The following is a 22,241-nucleotide window of genomic DNA, read 5'->3' as shown; positions in this document are numbered from 1 at the left end:
CAGCAGATTTTGGTGAAGACATAATGGTAATGCAATGGAGAAAGGACAGTCTTTTCAACAAACTGTGCTGGAACAGTTGCATATACATATGCAAAAATGAACTTAGATCCACATCATCAGCAAAACTTAACTCAAAATAGGTCATAGATTTAACTGTAAAAACAAAAATCTATAAAACATTTGGAAGAAAATGAAAGTAAATCTTTGTTACCAGGAATTAAACAAAGATTGTTTAGATAACATCAAGAGTAAAATTCATAAAAAAATAAGTTGATTAATTGGGCTTGGTTAAAATTAAAAATTTCTACGCTTTAAATGATACTCTTAGGATAATGAAAAGACAAGACACAGGCTGGGAATTAAATCTTTAAAAAATATATATCTGACAAAAGACTTGCATTGAGAATATATATTCTCAAAACCCAAGAATGGAATAACAAATAAACCAATAAAGAACCAAGTGAAAGATTTGAACAGCCAATTTAAGATACACAGATGGCAAATAAACATAAAAAAGATGCTCAACATCATTAAGAAAGTGAAATTAAAACCACAGTGAGATAAGAGTATATAGCTATTAGAATGGCTAAAATTAAAAAAAAAAAAAAAAGACTTACTATTCCAACTGTTGATGAGGATGTGGAGAAACTGAAACTCTTGTGAACTTCTGGTGTTATTGCCAATATTATGACCCCTTTGGAAAACAATTTGGCAGTTTCTTAAGTTGAACATACAAGAAACATATGATCCCCTTAATCCACTCCCAGGTATTTACTCAAGAGAAAAATAATTTTTGATCATACAAAGACTTATACACAAATATTTAAGGAAGTTTTATTCATAATAGCCCCAAGCTGGAAATAACTCAACTGTCTATCAGCAGGTGAATGGATAAACAAACTATGACATATTCATAAAATGGAGTACCATTCAGCAATAAAAAAGAATAAACTATTGCTACATATAAAAATACATCTGTGAAACTGTGTACATAGAACGACAAGGATGAATCTTAAACTTATGCTGAGTGAAAGAAGCCAGCCAAAAAAGAGTACAAATCATATGACTAAACTATAGAAAATTAAAAACTAATCTACAGTGACAGAAAGGAGATTGGTGGCTGCTTGGAAACAGGGGACAGGGAAGCGTGGAAGGAAGGGATTACAAAAGTACAAGTGAAAACTTTTGGAGGGGATAGATATGTTCACTATCCTGATTGTAATGATGATTTCCTGGGTATATACACATATAAAATTATACATTTTAAGCACATGCAGTTTATTAAATCTTTAGTAAAAATGTATATGCATATAAACTTTGCATATAAAATCATATTTCTTAATTGAGGTATAAATGACATATAATAAACTATATATAAAACTTTTTTTAAAATTTGGTCTCAGAAGTGATAATGTCACTTTCTGTCATGTTTCATTGGCCAGTGAAAGTCTTATGTCCACACCTACTCCAAAGGGTCAGAGAAGTGCATTCTTTTCATATGCCTGGAAAGAAAGAGTTGAATATTTGTGTATAGTCCTAATGACTACCATACCCAGAAGTATGCATGCTGGTTTTTAATAAATACAACACTTGTCTCAATAGTTATGTGATAGATTCACATTTATTTCCAGAACTTACCAAACAACAGTAACAGCCCTCAGAAAAAGTCGTGCAAAGATTCAATTGTTTCACTTATAATAGTGAGAAATACAAGTTAAATCAAATTGTCCAAGTAACCCAGAGCTTTTCTTATTAATTCTGAAATTAGTGTTTCTTAGCATCTAAGAAAATACATAGAACTAGCAGAAAACATAAATATCTAGTCTAGCTCATGTCTCCTAGATGATTAGGTTCATTGTAAACCATAGAAGACAGATGGTGGATCAGAGATTTCATAACGACAAAGTCCTTAATCTGAATTCATTCTCTTTATTGTCAAGAAATTATTTCTCATGCCCAACTAAAAAAATTTTAATTTAAACTAACTTATTTTTTTGTTTGTTTTTATCAGTCACTTTGATGAATTTGTCAGAAATATTAAAGCAAAAGCTCCATGGCATAGAAAGAGATTAGCAGCCTGATTGCACAAAAAAAATCTTGCCCATCAGTACGAAAAAAAGACACATTTTTCATTTCCTCATTTTTCTAGCAACATGGCAAATTGTATTAATACAGCCCCTAACTCACCCCTAGCAGACATTCTTTCTAAAAAATAAAAGGAAATGCTGTGTCTGCGCTATTATTTTCTGTACTTTTTAATATGTATTTTTAAATATTTATAATTTTTTAATAGAAAAACAAACATATCAATTAAAAAGGTTTATGTACATGGGCAATTTAGAAAGGAAAATTTAAGTGAACAATAAATATATAAGATGAGGAATGAAGTAATTTATTATTCAAATAAGTAATTTAAATCAAAATAGCAATGAGATGCCATTTCAGCTGTAAAATTGGCACGTATATTTACAGCTTTATTGAAACATAATAGACAATTTAGTTGTATTTATTGACAGTATATAATTCAAGGAGTTTTTTTCAATTATAATTGACATACAATAATATGTTAGTTTCAGTTGTATAGCATCATGATTAGAGATCTATATAACCCACAAAGTGATCACCCCACTAAAACTAGTATCCCTTCTTCCCCTTACATATTTATTACACCATTGTTGACTATTTTTCCTTATGCTACACTTTATATATCCATGACTATTTTGTAACTCTCAGTTTGTACTTCTTAATCCCTTTGCCCTTTTTCACAGATAACCCAACCCCTTCCCATCTAGTAACCCTCAAAATGTTCTCTGTATCTGAGTTTATTTCTGTTTTTGTGGTTGTTGTTTATTTTGTTCTTAAGATTCCACATGTGTGTGAAATCATGTGGTATTTGTCTTTCTCTCTCTGATGTACTTCATTCCGTGTGATACTAAATCCATCGAGGCAATATCTTTTTTTCCCCCTTCCTTTTAGTCTGTGTATGTCTTTTAATTCTGAGTCTCTTATAGGTAGTATATGTAAGGGTCTTGTTTTCTTATCCATTCAGCCACCTGTCTTTTGGTTGGAGTACTTAATTCTTTTCCATTTGACATACTTGTTGATAGATATGTAGTTGTTATCATTCTTTATTCATGTTTTTAGTACATATTTTCCCTTCTTCTTAAAGGAGTCCCTCCAACAACAACTTTTCCTGTAAACCTGGCTTAGTGGTGATAAACTCTTTTAACTTTTTTTTTTTTTTTTTGATCTGGGAAGCTCTTTATCTGTCCTTTGACTCTAAACGATAGCTTTGTTGGTTAAACTATTCTTAGTTTTAGATCCTGGGTTTTCATTGCTTTGAGTATTTTGTGCCAAGCCCTTCTGTCCTGCAAAGTTTCTTTTGAGAAATCAGCTGCCAGTCTTATGAGGGCTCCCTTGTAGGTAACTAACTGCTTTTCTCTTGTTGCTTTTAAGATTCTCTCCTTGTATTTAACCTTTGGCATTTTAATTATGATGTGTCTTGGCATTGGCCTCTTTGGGTTCATCTTTTTTGGGGACTCTCTGAGCTTCCTCAGGTGGTATGTCATCAGGTTCCTTTACCAGGTTGTACTTCTCCAGGTTAGGAAAGTTTTCCATCATTATCTGATTGGGTGTCCTTCACTTACCTGTCCTTAAAATCGGTGATTCAATCCTCCACTTCATCCACTCTGTTGATTCTCTCTAATACACTCTTCATCTCACATATTGTATTCTTCATTTCTGATTGGTTCCCTTTTATCATTTCCATTTCCATTTTTATGTTTTTTATCTCTTTGTTAAAGTTCTCACTGAGTTCATCTACACTTCCCCTAAGGTCATTGAGCAAGCACTCTTATAACCAGTGTTAGAAATTCTGCATCTGTTAGATTGCTTGGCTCCATTTTTCATGGAGCTCTGTTCTCTTCTTTCATATAGGACCTGCTTCTTTGTTTCCCCCATTTTGGCTGCCTTTCTGTGTCTGTTTCTATGCAGTAAGCAACGCTCCTGAGTCTCCCAGTCTCATCAGCGTGGCTTTGTGTAGTAGGTGTCCAGTGGCACAGTCCTGAGTGAGAGGGGTTCGGCTGCAGGTCAAATTTAGCCCCAGCCTGGGCCCCTCCAGAGCCACCTGGTGAGACTCAGCAGCAATCCACAGGGGCTCAGCTTATAGTTCAAGAGGCCATACCAGAAACCAAAGCCAGCTGCCATCAGTATGGGGCTTGGAGCTGCTCAGCAAGGGGCAGAGGACATGCCGAGGACATAACCGGATGTGGTTTGGGTACGGCCACGAGTTGGGGAGGGTAGAGTTTCAGGAAATCATCTGGATGGAGCGACCTCTGTTATCCAGTTTGATGACATCACGGCTATGGCGGTGCTGAATCCACACACTGGGAGCCGCGAGGGCTCAACAGAGGAACAATGGATAGTGACAGCACTTCTGCCCAAAGAAAGCCTTGCTTCCGGCCCTCACTCCAACAACTCAGTGTCCCCCTGCAAGTCCCTGGTGGCCCTCCCCCTCATCCACCCCCAAGCAGCCCACCTGGAACTCAGATCGAGATAATTAGTCACCGTGAAAGTCCAATCACAGTCATGGCCCCTTTAAAAGGGATATCTGCAGCCGCCATAGCCTTTGTCCCATTCAGCCATTTGGGAATAGGGAAGCCTCGCATCTTCACCCCCTCCTACCTCCTACCATTGCAGGGTGTTTTCTTATTTCTCTCCCTAGTTTTAGGGCTTCTGTGTATCTAGATCCCGGGCAATTATCTTGCTATTTGCTCCATGTTTCCATCACAACTTTAGTGTGGTTACAAGAGGAAATGTACAAAGCCTCTATCATCTATGCCATTTTGCTCAGTCTCCAGCACATGTATTTTAAAAATGAAAATGACCAGTATCATCAATGGTATCAAACCTACATTTACAGTAGGATAATCAATTGCTAAAAACTTGTTTGTTGTGTGAGAACGGTGGGAATGTAAATATTTGAATTTTTTTTCTTTTTGCTAATATATATTTTCTAAGTTTTCTCCAATAAACATCTACCGCTTTTGCAACAAAATGTACTTTTAATTGAAAACAATATTACTATTTCAAAGTTCTCTATTATCTTTCTTTTCTCCATGCTAACTCCAAATTCTTCCATCTTTCTTTACAAGGCCTATTTTCATTCTGAAATCATATTTATCGGGGTTTTCAAAACTTTGTTTTCTGTCTTCAATTCAGTTGAGCTTACTTTCTGAATTATTCTACCATAGCAGGTTTGACTATTTCAAAAATACTCTTCTGGCTTCTCTTTTAAATTGTAAAGTTATATTTGCAATGCCTTTAGCCTAAAGCATCCATTAGCTAGATTGACTTAATAACATGTTCATTCTAACTGTATTCATTTGTCCAAAAAATATTTAAATACCTTTTATATATTCCGGTACTATCTCTATATGTCCTAGCAGAGATGTATGGGTATCTGTGTTATGTGGGTAAATACTATATATGTGTGTGTCCATTTGTATAAAACATGCTCCAGTCTCTGGGCTTAGTGCCTTATAAGCTTTACTTCATTAGGTCCTCACAATGATTTTTGAAATCATTATATTATTTCCATTTCACAGATAAAGTTTAGAGAGGAGCTAAATATGGCAGAGAATAGCTGTTAATAGTAGGAGTTAAGCCTTGCTGATGGCATACAGGAAAGGAAGAAAATAAAGAAATGAAACAGTTTATGGGGTCATGTAAGAAATGCTATAAATGTGATAAAAAGAATAACGATTGGAAAGAAAATTAGATGTGAGGTACATGGGAATTCTGTACTATCTTTGCAACTCTTTTGTATTTCTAAAACTATTCTAAAATAAAGTTTATTTTCAAAAAGAAAAAATGAATAACTTTCTGGACCATTCATTGATTTTAATAATTTCATCCCACATGGCCAGCTTCATGGGTGTGTGAACAGCGCAGTGGCATAGTATCCCATGTTCGGACAGACCCAGTGTTTTTCATTTTATGCTCTGCAGTTGCCATCTTAAAATTCTAAATATGTTTTCTTTGAATTTATGTTTTGTAAATGAAGTCTGAAAAACCCTGGAGCATGTGCCTTGGAGCCTTCCATTCACACGTGGTCTGCCTGCTGTCAGCTTCCTTCGCCCTGGCAGCCGGCTCTCCATTGCCTGGTGCTCAGAATCCAGCCCAGCCTCACCCTCCACATCTGCCCTCCTCACTGTGACCACTGCTACCTTAGACCCAGGATAGTCACCAGGTTGTGTCTGTGGTGGAGTCAAAGGGAGGCCCATGTTCTGCTATGACCCTTTGCCTCCAGTGGGGCCCTGGACTCAGGCTTGGGAGGGTTGGAGTTGCCACATGCATCTGGAGGATGCTTTCTGGCAAAGTCTGGGTGATGGCAGCAGTTCTTACTAGGGCTGGCAGCACCATAAATGTTTGGGAGGGAGGCCACTCACCAGGGACAGACCTGTTGCCCATCCCTAACCCAGGTACTGAGCACGTCCTGGCGCTGAGGTTGCAATCCTTTCTGGGCCCCACAGTCTGCTGCAGGGTTCTACCACTGGAGGGAGGGGTCCAGATGCCTATCAGGACCTGCACTTACCCTGCAAGTATACCCTGCCCAAGGGAGAGCTATGTTAAACAGTAAATTAAAAAACACCATGACAGGTCAAGAGAGCTACCAGAAAAGAAATGGTACTTTTTTCCTGCTTTTTAAATAAGGAGAGTGCATTTCCATTTTGTACTGGGCAGAAAAATTATGTAGCCAGCCCTGCTGTCCTGTGGTCAGATGAAACGTCATTGTAGCTGCAGGCAATCAGAGGAGGGAACTGTTTACTCCAAGAGGAAAGGTGACTTTTTTGCTTACCCCACTCTTATTTACCTTTGTTTTCAAAGTGTTTATACACAGAGTTCTACTGTTTGTTGTTCTTAATTTTGGAAGATGACAGCACTGGTGACTGCTATCTGGCTAGTTGGCTGGAGAAGGGCCATTTATTGTATCAATGGTAATGGACAAAGTAGAGCTGCCCCAGGGTGCATTCCTTTCAGCTTTATTGAAAGCCACTTTCTGCAGGGATTGCTCTAGTGAAAAGAGTTTCCCCTTTTTGAAGATTCCTGCTTGAGTGCCAAATAGGTCTCTGAACACTGCTTCCTGGACATTGCTTATTCCTGCAGATAATGGCCTTTAACGCACTGGAAAAAGCAACTTGGTACCAATGCTGTGGTGACAGTCAACAGGGTCATCTCCACACAGAAAGGACAGGACAGACAGTTCTCACATTCACAGCAGAGCATGTTCCTGGAGAATGCACTCTTGGGTAAGTCTGATTTTCTCACGCAATGTAGTTAGGTAGCTACATGACTAAGGAAACCCTTAATCTGAACTCTTTTAATGTAAATTACAAATGCCATATTCAAATCAGATATAAATGATATATTTGAAGACTGTCCAATTACCAGTTTTCAAAAATGTAAATCAGTCTGATAATAAGAAAACAGATCATGTAAATTTTCGGTTAACTTTGTTTAACTGTTTAGGAGATTCCTTGGAAAGGCGCTTGTGCAGGGATGGAAAGTATGGGGAGGAAAGGGCCAAAAAGAGGCAGAGCAGTTATGGTCTGAGAGAGGTGAAGCCAGGGAGACAGTAGGCTTGAGGCGGTGGTACGTATGCACTACGTGATGTCACCTCGTAACTGTGTATAACTAACAGACAGTTCCCAGGAGAAGTCTCTGAAGAGTGAGCTACTCTAAGTCAAGGGCTCCCCTATATATTGTCCTTTAATATTAGTTACTAATGAAATGAATAGTTATGTCCCTAAAATGAGAAATATCCAGTATGTTTCCATGCTGGAGACAGACTTAAAATCACTCCTTTACCTGTCTATGCTTACTTAGTTGTGTAAAACTAGATATAAGATGATAAATACCCAACTTGTCTACATAAGAGACTTAGAGTTCTGGCCATTTTTAACCATTTCCAGCTATTTTAACCATTTTTTACCAAAATACGTTCTCGATAATGAGGTAAGAGAGCAAAGTGAAGAAAATGGTGTTATTTCCTTTCCTTTTACCTGTTACTCTCCTTGCTCCCACCAGAAAGCAAAGTAGCAAATGTTGGGATTCCCTCTCCTATGCTCCTTATCCATCATTCTGAAGTTCCTGCAAGTCCCACCCTTGCTCTTCTGGCTCTGAGGAACTGATGTGTCTTAGATCAGAACGAATCCCAGGGACCCCAGGACCTGCTATAATGCAAAGGTCTCAGGACTGTTTTCTGGGTCCACCTCCCGGCTACCCAATCTGTAGAGGGCTGGTGGCTGTTCACAAGGGCAAGGCCTGAAAGGGGTGCACATCACTATTTGCCGTCCACTGGCCACGATTCAGTCACTTACAGAACCTAACTGCAAGAAAGGTTAAAAGCTGTGGTCTGTGGCACTGCCTCTGTCACACTAAACGTTGGTGCCACAGAACCCGGAAAAGTTCAGAAATTGGAAATACAACGCTTTGGGAGCCCGGTGTGAGTGGAGCTGAAAACCTGAATATTTTCTAAAAATTTCATAAGATACAATTGGATCCAATGCAGCCAGAGACTTGCCCCTCTCTTACCCTATAAGAAGATGGGAGGTTTATCCTTTGAAGTGAATAGACAGGTTCTGGACTTGGAGATGCCAGCATAGCTACATGAGGGAGATAAGGAACCCGACTGAAAAATGTGGTATTAAGTTCAAGCTTTATCCCTGAGACCAATATTCCCAGTCTCCTCCTCCCACTAGGTCCCAGGACGCTGACAGCCATACTTGAATTTCTAGGCAGGATTACTCTTCGACTAAAGCAAATAGCCCAGGATAAAGGACTTTTAAATCTTCCTAGTGAAATGGCTGGACTCTGACCATTCACCCTACAATGAGCCCCAATCACTCTCAGAGAACTTCCAATGAGCTTTTTCAGTGTCTCATATTTATACACATATGAACAAAGAGAAAGCCAAGAATTACCAAGTAACTAAAGAGAGTCTATACCATGAAAGATGAAGTCCAAAATACAGAAATAACAATGTAAAGAGCAAAAGAAACCTTAGGGTAAAACCATTAATAATTAATATCTTCAGAGAGATATGAGACTGTATTGCATACATAAAACAAAACAAGATTGCTATAAAAAGGCACATCCCTGTGACAAGCAAGAGCTTTTGAAAATTAAAAAATAGGATAGACAAAATTGAGAATTTAATAAACAAAGTGAAAGATAAAGTTGAAGAAATTTCTCAGAGAGTAGAACAAAAAGCAAAGAGATGAAAACTGGAGAAATAAGAGAATAAATTTATAGGATCAATTTAGAAGTTTCAACATCTCACCGATGGGGGTTCCAGAAAAGTGAGATAATGGATAGGGGAAATTATCAAAGAATTTCCCAGAACTGAAGGTCATGAGTTATCATATTGAAAAGGCCCACACACAATGAGGGAAAGGAGACTTGCACTAACCCACATCATTGTAAAAGTTCAGAACACTGAAGAGGAAAAGAAGAGTTGAAGAGCTTATGAGGGAACTAACAAGCCACAACAGAAGCCAGGAGACAGTGGATTGATGCCCTCAAAATTCTAAGGGGAAATGATTTCCAATTTAGAATTCTATATTAGGCCAAACTATCATTCAAATATGAAGGTTAACTGCAACTATCTCTTAAATGTTTCAAGAAAAAAATATGCACATACAATACAGAGAAAATACACGATAAGGCAAATACAGCAATAATGTTTACAACTGGTGAACTGGTGAAGGGTATTTAAGAGCTTTTGGTAATATTCTTGCAAGTTTTTAGGTTTGAAAAAAAAGAATGAGGGTAGAATAAAGGAATTTATAGATGTGTAAGGTCTCTAAAGTTTATCTCTATGTTCACTAAACCACTGTAGAATGGGATATGTTCCGTGCCAATGGGGAAGTGAAAGAACAAAGTGCAACCATGGGATAAGAAAACAGAATACAACACAGAAGAGAAGTAAAGGGTAGTCCTGGGATAACAGCTGCATAGTTGGTCAGGAGAGTAACCAGTCTAGTATAGAGCAGGAGGACCAAGAACAGAGGTTTATTTCCAATAAAATACAGAATTGATAGTTTAGCTATTGGAGTAGTTTTATAGTTGAGACAGAGATGATTAAGTGGACAGAGCCCTAGAAAATAGAACAAATCGAAATTTGAGTTAATTATTAACTCCAGGAAAAATGAACAATTGCACAAGAAAGGAAAATAAATTATGTGGTTCAGTCATGAACAAGATTTATATGGTCGTATTAATACCAAAATGTAAATATAATATAATCATGTTGGGAATGAGGGGAGGAGAATGATACGTGAATGAGTGGTATAAAAGAGATCATTCCCTATATTTCATGGTAAGAAGTCAATAAATAACGTATAAAATGGAAAAATCAAGAAAAGCAGTAGAAACTTATTATTGGAAATAAAGGAGTAAATGTGAGAAAAATGCTTAAAGAATTGACTCTGAGGGTTATGAATCAGAGTGAGTAAGGATAATAAGATAATCATTTTATGTATATATAGGTAGAATTTGTCTGGGACAGTCCTAGTTTATTCTTGTTAATCGGGCATAATTTTATTATTATCGCCTCTTTTGTTCCCAAAATTGTCCCAATTTAAATGAATCCTTGAAGTGTCATTTGACTTTTAAAACCATATGGGGTAATAATTTGATAAAAAATAAAAAGAAAGGGCTCTTTGAACCCTAAGTAAAATAACTCTGTTTCATCCAGCTCAGCCAAAGACTGATTTCTTTTCCTCTAAAATAAATTCATTTAAAATTAAATACAAGCAATATGTCTCTGTCAGTGCACTTTTTACATTCACTACCTCATTTAATCCTTAAAACAGCTTCATGGGGTAAACATCCTACCATAGTTTACAGATGATAAAAATGAGGTTCAGAGAGGTCTTGTGACTTCATAACAAGGTGGCACACCTTGTAGATAATAGTCCACACTAGACTTGGGCCCACCAATGACAGTTCCTACATTCTTGCCACGCTATCAAATAATAAGGCATTTAAGCCATCTCACAAAGTGACAGAATCTAAGATGGAAAATCAAGAACCCAGATGAATAGCCTAACAGTTAGAAAAACAGATTATGAAAAATAATGAATAATTAAACATCCTGGTCTTTGAACAAAAATTCTAATTAGTCTGCCCAGTTAGGCATAGCGGAAATGGAAATCATCCTCAAGGGAAGACAAGCCACACCTCCCTTGGAGTACCAAAGGATGAATCTCTGCAGCTAAAGACCAAGGAAGCAGTCCTAATGGTCTTATTTTTTAAAAAACACATCTTAAAATTATAAAAATAATGCATAAATTAGTTCAGAAAAAAATAAAATAGAGAAAAAGCACAAAAAAAGTTAAATAAACTAAATTCAATCACCTAAAGATGAATATGGTTAATATTTTAGTATATATATGTATGTATATATATACATATATATCTTTTTCTTATACAAATAAAAAAAAAATAGCATCATTATCATGCATACTTCTCAGTAACCTGCTCCTGTGCCCAAACACAGCATTTCAGACATCATTTCATGTCCATAACTATATACCTATACCTTTCCTTTTAGTAGTTGCTTAATAGTTCATCTTTGGATTACTATGTTTGACTAATCCTCTGTTGCTAATACATGGGTTGTTTTTGTTTTCTTTTTTTCTATTATTAACTTTAGAGCAACAACAAAACTCTGCACACACATCTCTGCACATGTCCAATTATTTCCTCAGGATAACTTCCTTGAAATGAGATTATTATGCCAAAGAGCATGTATTTCAGGGAGACTTGTAACTCACATTGTAAATTGCCCTTCTGAAAGGCTGTACATTCCCATCAAAAGAGGATATGAATGTCCATATCCCTATATCCCACCAATCCTGTGTGTCCTTTAATTAGTGCTGTTATCTTTCCTAAGTTAAACCTTGAGGGAACAAGGTAAGTGGGTGAGATGGGAGGAAGTTGAAACAAACAAGAAATGTCAAAAGAGTTAGTTAATCTCTTCTTTCTCTAATATTTTTCCAATTTGAAACTCTGGCCTGACTGGTTCCATCTTCAACTCACACCCCAACTTTCCCCACTCACCCCTCTTTTATATTATTTGAGTTTAGGTCAGTCTTTCTTCACTAGTGAGTACATTCCTTTGAGGGGAAGGACTTCTCCTTATACATCAAGGTTTGGACAGCAATATTGCCTGGTAACAGGGTCACCATTACATATTCAAGGATTCTGAAATTTCAGAACCAAGCTTGTTAGAATGCACTGTTTAATACAGCACCCACATTGACCTGTTTCCAGTGGTGGAAACAAAGCCACATTGAAGCTTGTTAAGACACAGAAGCAGAGGCCAAGAAGAGCTGGTTATACATTCCTACCCCTCCTCTGATTCTTTTCTCCTTGCCCCAGGGCTGTTTCCTCCTGAGTCCTTCTCCACTAGCTATACACTGAAATGCTTTTGTTTGGTTTATATAAAGTGGTACCATTTGGAGGCTACATTCTCACAGTCCATTCTTTGTTTCCCATTTCTCATTCTCTCCAAGATTGAGGATCACACCCTTATTCTTCCTAAAACTTTCACTCCTAGTTCAAGACATTTGAGGGCTTTGTACAATGGCTGACATTTCTGTGGTAAATCTTGGGTCTTTTTCTTTCAAATCAAGGGGGATGGTAGAAGCCAGCCTTGTTTAGTTTATGTATGCAACCCCATTCTCTCCCTCAGGACTGGCACGGAGATTGTCATAGAGTATGCTCCACTGGGAATTCAGAACCAAGTACTGCATGCTCGCCCACACTACTCATTTTATCTAAACCCCTCTTGCTGGCGGTGCCCACACTCAGAGTGTAGCGAAAGAAAACACAGGTAAACTTTGCACTGGGTCATATCAACATTCAACAATCTTTGTTCTCGGAATTCAGCGCTTCAATAAACTCTTTTAACACCCCTCAGACTGAAGGGGGCGGGGTGGGAGGATGGGAGGATGGAAGATTGTAACAGACGGGTACCAGTGGGCCTAGTTCTAACTGCCCTTTCAGCCAAACCTCTTACACACAGTGCACAAACTACATTCTCACCTAGAGACAGAAAATCATTGTTTTCTGGTTTTCATTTTCTACCACCTCGAACCAACTGTGCCAAAATTTTCCCTTTTCACTAGGACCTGGTATAAACGTACTCTTCTAGTTTTACCAATTTTAAGAGGATAGTTTAACTGTCTTGTTTTTGCAAACACACACACACACACAGACACACAAAGCGACACAGTCCAAAGTCCATCTCCAACAAAATCAGTTACTAAACATCTACTGGGCAAAAGAAAAAAGAGCGAAGTCATTGGAGAGGGGCCTCGGAGCTGTTTGAGAGCCCGGGCAGACGCGCGGCTTCGCACTTCTTTCCTGCTCCGGGCCGGGCCGCCCCCTTCCTCCGTCAGCGGGGCGGGTGCTCCCTCGCGGCCCCGCCTGAGGCCCCGCCCCGCCGCCGACGTCAGTTGTTATGTCTCCGCTCGGGCTGCGGTCGCAGCCGGTCTTCTGCTCCGGAGGCGACGGCCGCGGCCTCGCGAGGTGACGGGGGCGTCAGGGACGGCGGCCAGGACCCGTGGCGCCTTTCCGAGCGGGGTAGGCGCAGCCCGGCCAGGAGACAAGCCGATAGCCGCCCCAGGAGCCGTCTCGAGCCTATTTTTTTTTCCTTTTTTTCCTTGAGGACCTTCGCTCCGCGCGCCCCATTTTTCTCTGCAGAGATCGCGACGTCCCCTCCGGGGCTGGGCAGCGGTGTCCGCCCGCCTGAAAGGCGCCGCCCGCCGGCCGGAGCGAACCTGGAGCCGCCGCCGCCGCTGTGCCTGCCGCGCTTCTCGCGGGGCTTGGGCGGCCGGCGGGGCCTGGGCCCTGGGCGCCGGGCGCGGTGCTGCAGCGGCCGCTCCTTCCCGCGCTGGGCCCCGGGCCTGGCCCGGCCGAGCGCGGCGCCTTCCTGACCCGCCGCCGCGGGATCCCGGCCTGCCCCTCCGGCCCCGCCTGCGCCCCGACCGCGCTTCCTTTGTGGACCAGAATTATTTTTTGACATCCTTCTCCCTTTTGAGATTACGGTGCTGGAAGGCCGACCCTGCCACCCTGGTCAGTGTCCCCTGCCCGGGGAACGTGCCTGGTTTCGTTCTTCCCCGCGGGCTCTCCCCGCGCTACTCTTCTTTCAGATTTTAATGGATTGGAGCTGTTTAAGTTTTTGTCTGTGTGTTTTTCTCGCCTCTTGGCTGGAAGACCCCGCGTGAAGCTCTGCGCCGCTGCCCCTCCTCGTCTGTTCCCTTTGCACAGACACCCAAATCCACCTGCCTCGGGGCCCAAGATGTTCCGACAGTGACGGCAGCTAGGGCCGGACCGCACGCGCAAATAGTGCCCTCGACCAGACCGGCGTGATACTCCCTCGCCCTCTCTTTCTTTTCTGAGCTCTGAGGAGAGAAGACGCAGGGGAAGATGTGGCTGAAGCTTTTTTTCCTGCTCCTCTATTTCCTGGTCCTGTTTGTTCTGGCCAGGTTTTTCGAAGCCATTGTGTGGTACGAAACTGGCATCTTTGCCACCCAGCTGGTGGATCCGGTGGCGCTGAGTTTCAAGAAGCTGAGGACCATTCTGGAGTGCCGAGGGCTGGGATACTCGGGGCTGCCAGAGAAGAAGGATGTCCGGGAGCTGGTGGAAAAGTCAGGCGAGTATCCAGCTCTTCTGGGGTCCCCCTCCACCCGTGGTAGGGGCGACCTGTACTTCCTCGTACCTGGTGGTACTCCAGAAGGCCTTACCGGGAAGAGTTAAGCCGACTCCTCGGAGAGCTGCCCAGTTTTTCTTTGTCCAGGTTTTCTATACACATACACACACACACACACACACACACACACACACACACACTATATATGTATCTATATCTATATATATATGAATCCTCGTTTGGAGAAGGGGTCTGGAATTATGTAAGGGTAGAGGTGTTTTTAAGGTTAATTTAAAAGGTTTAAAGTGCAGCTTCTTAGCATTGTATACTAAGTTGAGTGATTTTCTCAGAATTTAGTAATGTTACAAACTGGAAAGCATTGTCAGTTTAAATTCATAAGGACAGAAGAGAAACCCCAATATGTTATCTACAGACAGCAGTATTTGTCACAATAATTAGAGCAAATTATTCAGAAAAATAATGGAATATTTAATATCAAAGATGCATTTAGGCCTAAGATCTAAATTTAAAATAATGAATAAGATAATGAGTTTAAGTATAGAGAGAAAGAGTACACTGTACAGTACTAGTTTTTTGAACTTTAAGTTTGGTAAAAATGAGGGTAAAAATGAGGGGGTGTGTGTGTGCGCGCGCGTGTGTGTGCGTGCCTACGTTATTTCAGGATTTTTTTTTTTTAATGTTTGTTTGTAAACTTTTTTTTCCCTTCTGTGTCACAGGCACTGACTGCTACATCAACTTAAATGGGTTGTGAAATAGAATTGAAATAGTGCTAAAGGAATAACATCTTAAAGAATGCATTTACAATAACTGTTGGTTTTGGGGTAGCATTGAATGAGAAATATGGTTTTTTTTCTTTTCCCTAACTCTGAGCAAAGTATATCTTTGTTTAGATACATTTCCTGGAAGGGAAATGTACTGTCATTTGAGAAAGGCATTCTGGGTGGCTGTAGGAAGCAGTTGAAACTGATGGTTTCAAATATATTTGTCAGCTCTGTTTTTTACAAAAAAAAAATTTATTTATACTCTGTAGCCATATAGCCATATAGTATGATAGACAAAAATACTGACTTCAGAGGATTTAGCACTCACATATTTGCAAATTAAGGGTTATCAAACTCATATATCACTACTGGAGTAGAGAAGGGAGCCCTCTTTGTAAAAGTGATACATTTTTCTTTAGAGGAAACAAAATTGTATATTTTTGTCTCTTGTTTATTAACTGGTATATGGTGACTTCTGTTGGGGGTGGGGAATGGAGTTGAATAGAAGATCTCTCTAAGAAATAAACTCTTCTAGGTTTAGAAATGAGAAGTGTCTTAACTGCCAAAGCCAAATCATTTTTTATGGTAAAATAGTTTAATATAACTTTTTTTTTCTTTTGACTTTGATTTAGTGTTGCCTGCGTTTGGGCCTAAAAACACTTGTTACATTGAGTGTACAGGAGTGTACATATCACTTAAATAGAAAGGAAACCTTAGTATAGCAATTGAATTTAACTTTGTAATCTAAATATTTATTGTGAATGGTTTTGCTGCTATCATGATAAAGTTCTTATTTTCTCATTTAAGGCAAAAGTTAAAATAATTTGATATTAGTGTTTTCCTTTACTTTTTATTTGATGACACAAACTAAATTTACACTGTTAATATGTAGATGAATGTGGAGTTTGTATCTAACCTCCAAGTCATATAAGCTCTGTAGCTATTTTTTAGCAAGTGGTGATGGCAAATTTTGTAAACCCATTCCTAAACCTTCTAAGCCAAAAGTATATATATCATATTGTTTAAAAATTATTTGAAGCCTGGACATGTTGTACACAAAACTGAATAATATTGTGGTGGCTTTTGGACTGGCATAAATTTAGTAATTTCCTAAAAAATTATGTGATGACCCCCTCCCCCAAGAATATAAGCCCCATGAGGAGGTGGATTTTTGTCCATTTTGTTCATTTTTGCCTAGGTAATAGGTTCTTATTACATATTTACTGAATGTACAAATTTTAAATGGGTATATTCAGGCTCTACTCTTCTGTAGACTACAATAACATGATTTTTAATAGTATAAAATGGAACTAATCATTGAATTTGGGAACAAGGGATTTTTGCAGTCTTATTAGTATTATTCTTTCCTGTCTTCAGGTGACTTGATGGAAGGTGAGCTCTACTCTGCACTCAAAGAAGAAGAAGCATCTGAATCTGTTTCTAGTACCAATTTCAGTGGTGAAATGCACTTCTATGAGCTTGTAGAAGACACAAAAGATGGCATCTGGCTGGTTCAGGTATCAGAAACAGTGATAGAAGCGAATTTATTTTTACCGAAATAGTATGCACCAGCTGGCAACACTTCTGTGTACACTTATGTCATGTTTCTTAGGCATAACTCAGTTCTTATATGGAAGCTCCAGTGTCCTCTTAAAGAGATTTTGCAGACCAGGGAAATGAAAATTGAAGAGCCAGGGAGGTGGAGTGTTGGGGAAAGGGGATCGATTGTTTAGAATCAGCAGAAGTAAATCCCCTTTAGTTGTTGGATCTTCATTAAAATAAGAAGCACACATACATATTTCTTTTATTTAGTGATATGAGCTGTTTCTCTCAATTTTTGCTTACTCCAGTTTTTAATTCAGTGATCCAAATAATTTTTATATCTAAAAGAAAAACCCTAAAGTAAAGGAATCCTTCAATAGGAAGATAGGTGACTTTGTGACTATATAGGAAGAGCTATTATAGGGATTAGTGGTGGTTGCTCATTACTTTGCTTATGAAATTGATGAGATTATAATTTTAAACCCTAGCTCTTATCAAAACTGAGATTTAATTAGCATATTAGAATTTTAGAGCTCTGAAGGACTTTAAAAAGAGTCTCTTATGCTTCCCAAAGTGTAGTTTATGTTCCACTCATGGTGAATGGGTGGGCATACATAAACATTTATGTATTTTAATGTATGTTAGAAAAATCAGTATATTGAATATTTAATTTCATAAATATTGTTTAGGGCAAGCCTAAAGTTATTCAGATTTTTTTAAAATGTAAGTTTACTTAAAGTAACAAAAATATCAGGTAAATTAATAGTATGAATTCAGCTAAAATTGTAATTATTGAACCAGGGTCAAATCCCAGGTCCCCTTATTTCCTGTCCAGTGCTCTTAAAATTTCATACTGGGGTTGGCAAAGTTTGATTTAGGGTATAAAAATCAAATTAGCTGTTGTTTCATATTTCCTTCAATATGAGATAGTGACTGCAAAATGTGATAGAAAAAGCTGAGTTCAGAGACCTTAGTTGCAGCTCTGGTCTATTGCTGTTTGCATTATGATTGTAAACAGATAGATTCTCCATTACATATGGCCTCAAATATATATATATATATATATGATGGGACAATGCTGTGGGTAAGTGGGCAAAAGGGTTAAGGTTTGGGAATTCCTCAGGTGATTGCATTGGATATCTACGACTTTTCTTTGCAACCTTGTTAGTGTGTTTGACCTATTGTCCTCAGATATCTATGTCAGTAATTTTTTAAATTAATTTATTTTCCAGTTACAGTTGACGTATAGTGTAACATTAGTTTCAGGTGTGCAACATAGCGATGACATTTATGTACCTTATAAAGTGATCATCCCAATAAATCTATCCACCTGATAACATACATAATTATTCTAATGTCATTGACTGTATTCCCCATGCTGTACTTAATATCCCTGTGATTGTTTTTATAACTGGTAATTTGTACCTCTTAATGTCTTTCAACTTTTCCACTTATCCCTCCAATTCCACTTTCAACTGGCAACTTACCAGTTTCTTCTCTATAGGTATGAGTTTGTTTCTGTTTTGTTTGTTCATTTATTTTATTAGATTTCACTTAATACCATCTAGGTCCAATCATATTGTCACAATTCATTTTTTTTTAGGCTGAGTATTATTCCATTGTATATATGTACCGCATCTTCTTACTCCAGTCATCAGTGAACACTTAGGTTGCTTCCATATCTTGGCTTTTGTAAATAATGCTGCAGTAAACATAGGGGTGTGTGTATCTTTTTGAATTAGTGTTTTAGATTTCTTCGGATAAATACCCAAGAGTAGAATTGCTGGGTCATATGGTAGTTCTATTTTTAATTGTTTGAGGAACCTTCATACTGTTTTCCATAGTGGCTGCACCAATTTACAGTCCCACCAACAGTGTACATGGGTTCCCTTTTCTCCACATCTTGTCCAACATTTGTTTGTTGATTTATTGATGATAGCCATTCTTACAGGTATGAGGTGATATCTTATTGTTGTTTTGATTTGCTGATTAGTGTTGTTGAGCATCTTTTCATATGTCTGATGGTCATTTGTATGTCCTCTTTGGAGAAATGTCTATTCAGGTCCTCTGCCCATTTTTAAGCAGATTGTTTGGTTTTTCTTAGTCTTAAAGTTGTATGAGTTCTTTATTTATTTCAGATAGTAATCCCATATCAGATATATAACTGACATAAATCTCCCATTCAATAGATTGTCTTATCATTTTGTTGATAGTTTCCTTCTCTCTGCAAAATCTTTTTAGTCTGATAATCCCATTTGTTTATTTTTTCTTTTGCCCAAGGAGACATGTCCAAAAAAATATTACTAAGAGGAGTGTCAAAGAGTTTACTGTCTATGTTTTCTTCTAGACATTTTATGGCTTCAGGTCTTACCTTTAAGTCTCTAGTCCATTTTGAGATTATTTGGGTATATGGTGTAAAGGAAGTATCTAGTTTCTTTGTGTGTGTGTGTGTGTGTGTGTTTGTCCAGGTTTCCCAACACCATTTATTGAAAAGACTTTCTTTACTCCATTGTATATCTTGCCTCCTTTGTCATAGATTAATTGACCATATAAGCATGGGTTTATTTCTCTGTCTCTATTCTGTTCCATTGATATGTGTATTTGTTTTTATGCCAGTACCATGCTGTTTTGATTACTATAGCTTTGTAGTATAGTTTGATATTAAGCTTGTGTGATACCTCCAGCTTTTTTCTTTCTCAAGATTGCTTTGGTTGTTCGAGGTCTTTTGTGATTCCATATACATTTTAAGATTATTTTTTCTAGTTCTGTGAAAAATGCCATTGATATTTTGATAGGGATTGCATTGACTCTGTAGACATTTTTGTAATTTAGTAATTTTTAAATTCCACGAAGGGGGAGAACCTAGGAGATATAGTCTGTATCTTATCCATCAAATTCTAGTTTCTTTTTGTGTTAATTATTTGGTATTGAAAAATAAACTGTAGCATCTTTAAAGTTTTAATTTATATGTAAATTGTTATTGTTTCTTTTCCCAGATATTTATTTCTGGTAATCTGATTAAGAAAGACTGACTTGTTGCAACAATTTTAGTTTTATTACTGAGAATGAGTTGAATAGCCAGTCTCACTGCTCTGTGTTCTGTGTTGAAATGTTTGTCCACACGTTGAACGATCCCTAGAGATGAATGTTAAAGATGCTAAGCACCTTCTAACCTTGGAAAAACTGTCAAAAGTCTGGTTTATAGGGTGCTACCTATAGAAAATAAATACATTTTGGTTCACTAATTAGCAATATATTCTTAGCTTATGAATGATCTACTATTTTTTGATGTACCATTGAAGGTAACCATGGATTTAACTCCCTTGTGTGCCAAAATTCAGACAGTTTATTTGGCAGATAAATATATGCCAAACCCTGAAGATATACCAGGAACATACACTAGGCTAGGTCATTGCTCTCTCAGGCAGCTCACATTTTATTTGGGAGAGGTAGGCACTAAATAAATAAATATTTAATATAACGTCAGTTAGTGGAAAATGCAAAGAAGAAAAATAAGCTAGGCAAATTAGGGTAAGGAGACAGAGCGGCAAGGAATTCTCTGATAAGGTGTTGCTTGAATGAAGTGAAGAACAAATAATGAATGATAGTGAATGTTAGCATTGTAAATTCTAATCACTAAATTATTTTTTCCTTAAAATAGTTTTTGAACCTCATAGGTATTAGTAGTTGAAAAATGACTCCTAAGGAAAATGACATGTATTTGTATAATTTTCTGTGTGTTAATGGCCTAGCAGAACACAGACACTTAATTTTTCCAGTGACCTTCAAGATCACCACTGTCCGGCTTGTAGTATTTGGGACTAGTGGCTTACGTCTGTCAAATGGCTGGCTTGGGTTGGAAGAGCAGTCTCTGTCTGGCAGGACGATTGAAAAGACTGAGACTGAAACCCTTTCCTCGGCACTCTGAACTCACCAGCCAACCTAATCAACACAGACACTTTGTTTTAACTTCTAAAAGAGGAGTTTTTTTTCTTCTTATCTTTTTCTTTTTTAAATTAAAAGTATGTGCTATAAACAGAAGAAAAATATTCTCTTGGTTGCTTTTCATTCTTTCAACTCAGGTCATGTTTATCTAATCTTGTAAAAAATAGCTTTCAAGAATTATTTTCTAACAATTTGAATTATTCTTTTCTAATTGTTATTTTAAAAGAAGCTGACGAATTTTAGTTTGTTCTGTCTTTTTTTTTTTTAACCATTAGGGTACATAAATCCCAGCCAATTCAGTCCTCTTCAAATTGCCTTTATTTTAAGTATCCTATGTAAGAAAAATTTAAGCACATCCAAGTTCTTTTTTTCCTTCCAGTTTCTAATACTTCTTTACTCAGATGAATTATAGTTTCCTTTTGTATTTATTGAGAAAAAATGTATTTAGGTGGCATATAACTGATAATTAGCACTTTAGACTTCAGATGTCATTTTACTGAAAGGATATCTGGATTTACTTAGGGAAAACATGACTTTAATAAAAGGGTATATGACTTAGGTATTCCATTATTTGGTCAGTTCATTATTTTTCTGGAATGGATTGATTGGCAATCTAGGCTGATTATCTTTTTCAGTGACACTACATGTGGAATGACACCATGAAAGGAAAAATAAATATCTAATTCAATCTATATTCCTTATGATTTCTGTCTTCTCTACAACTCATGAGTTTATTTTTTGCACAATACATATTAATGATCTTTATATTTTTCTCCTCTTGTTTGAAGATGTATTAGTGCTCATGAATTATCCCATTAAAATAGAGTACTAGGATACTCATTTTCATGTCAAGCTTTTCTGTGTCTATTCTACAATCTCAATAATATAAGGTAGAAAGAACTGACAGCTCTTTTTTCTAACAGTCCTTTCTAACATTCTAAGTTTTCCTGCTTGATTATATTCTTCATTAGCTATTTATATTCCAGTTTTGTGGATGCCTTGATTCTGCTGCCACCCAATCTTCTTAGCATCACAAACAGAAGACACTTTTCTTTCATAAGACTCCCAGGCAGATAGAACAGTGGCTAGTCTTCTGAAATAGAAAAAACTGCATGCTTTATGGGTTTTATGGATTTATCCTTAACATTTTAATATCTCTATGACTTTTTTTCAAAGAAGTTCAAAGAAGGACAATGGTATTTGTTCCCTACTGGCTTTGTCACATCATAAGGAATTTAACATCACTAGAA

General features: G+C 37.8%; 1 protein-coding gene across 2 annotated transcripts in view; it reads left to right on the top strand.

Annotated features, from left to right (window-relative positions):
- Positions 1-14,020: 14,020 nt before the first annotated feature.
- The window catches only part of LOC107505996 (charged multivesicular body protein 3), a 93,838-nt gene continuing 85,617 nt past the window's right edge, over positions 14,021-22,241 (top strand). The window contains exons 1-2 of one of the 2 annotated variants that reach the window (XM_036224104.1): positions 14,021-14,725; positions 16,882-17,021. In XM_036224104.1, the coding sequence (XP_036079997.1) occupies positions 14,500-14,725; positions 16,882-17,021 (366 nt within the window). In that variant the 5' untranslated portion in view covers positions 14,021-14,499. The remainder of the gene's footprint in view (positions 14,726-16,881; positions 17,022-22,241) is intronic. The other variant, XM_036224108.1, reaches the window with a different exon arrangement.

This window comes from Rousettus aegyptiacus, unplaced genomic scaffold (assembly GCF_014176215.1).
Source record: "Rousettus aegyptiacus isolate mRouAeg1 unplaced genomic scaffold, mRouAeg1.p scaffold_m13_p_7, whole genome shotgun sequence".
NCBI classification, from domain to species: Eukaryota; Metazoa; Chordata; class Mammalia; order Chiroptera; family Pteropodidae; genus Rousettus; species Rousettus aegyptiacus.
The sequence above is the reverse complement of the archived record's forward strand: the minus strand, read 5'-3'. Positions and strand labels throughout refer to the sequence as shown.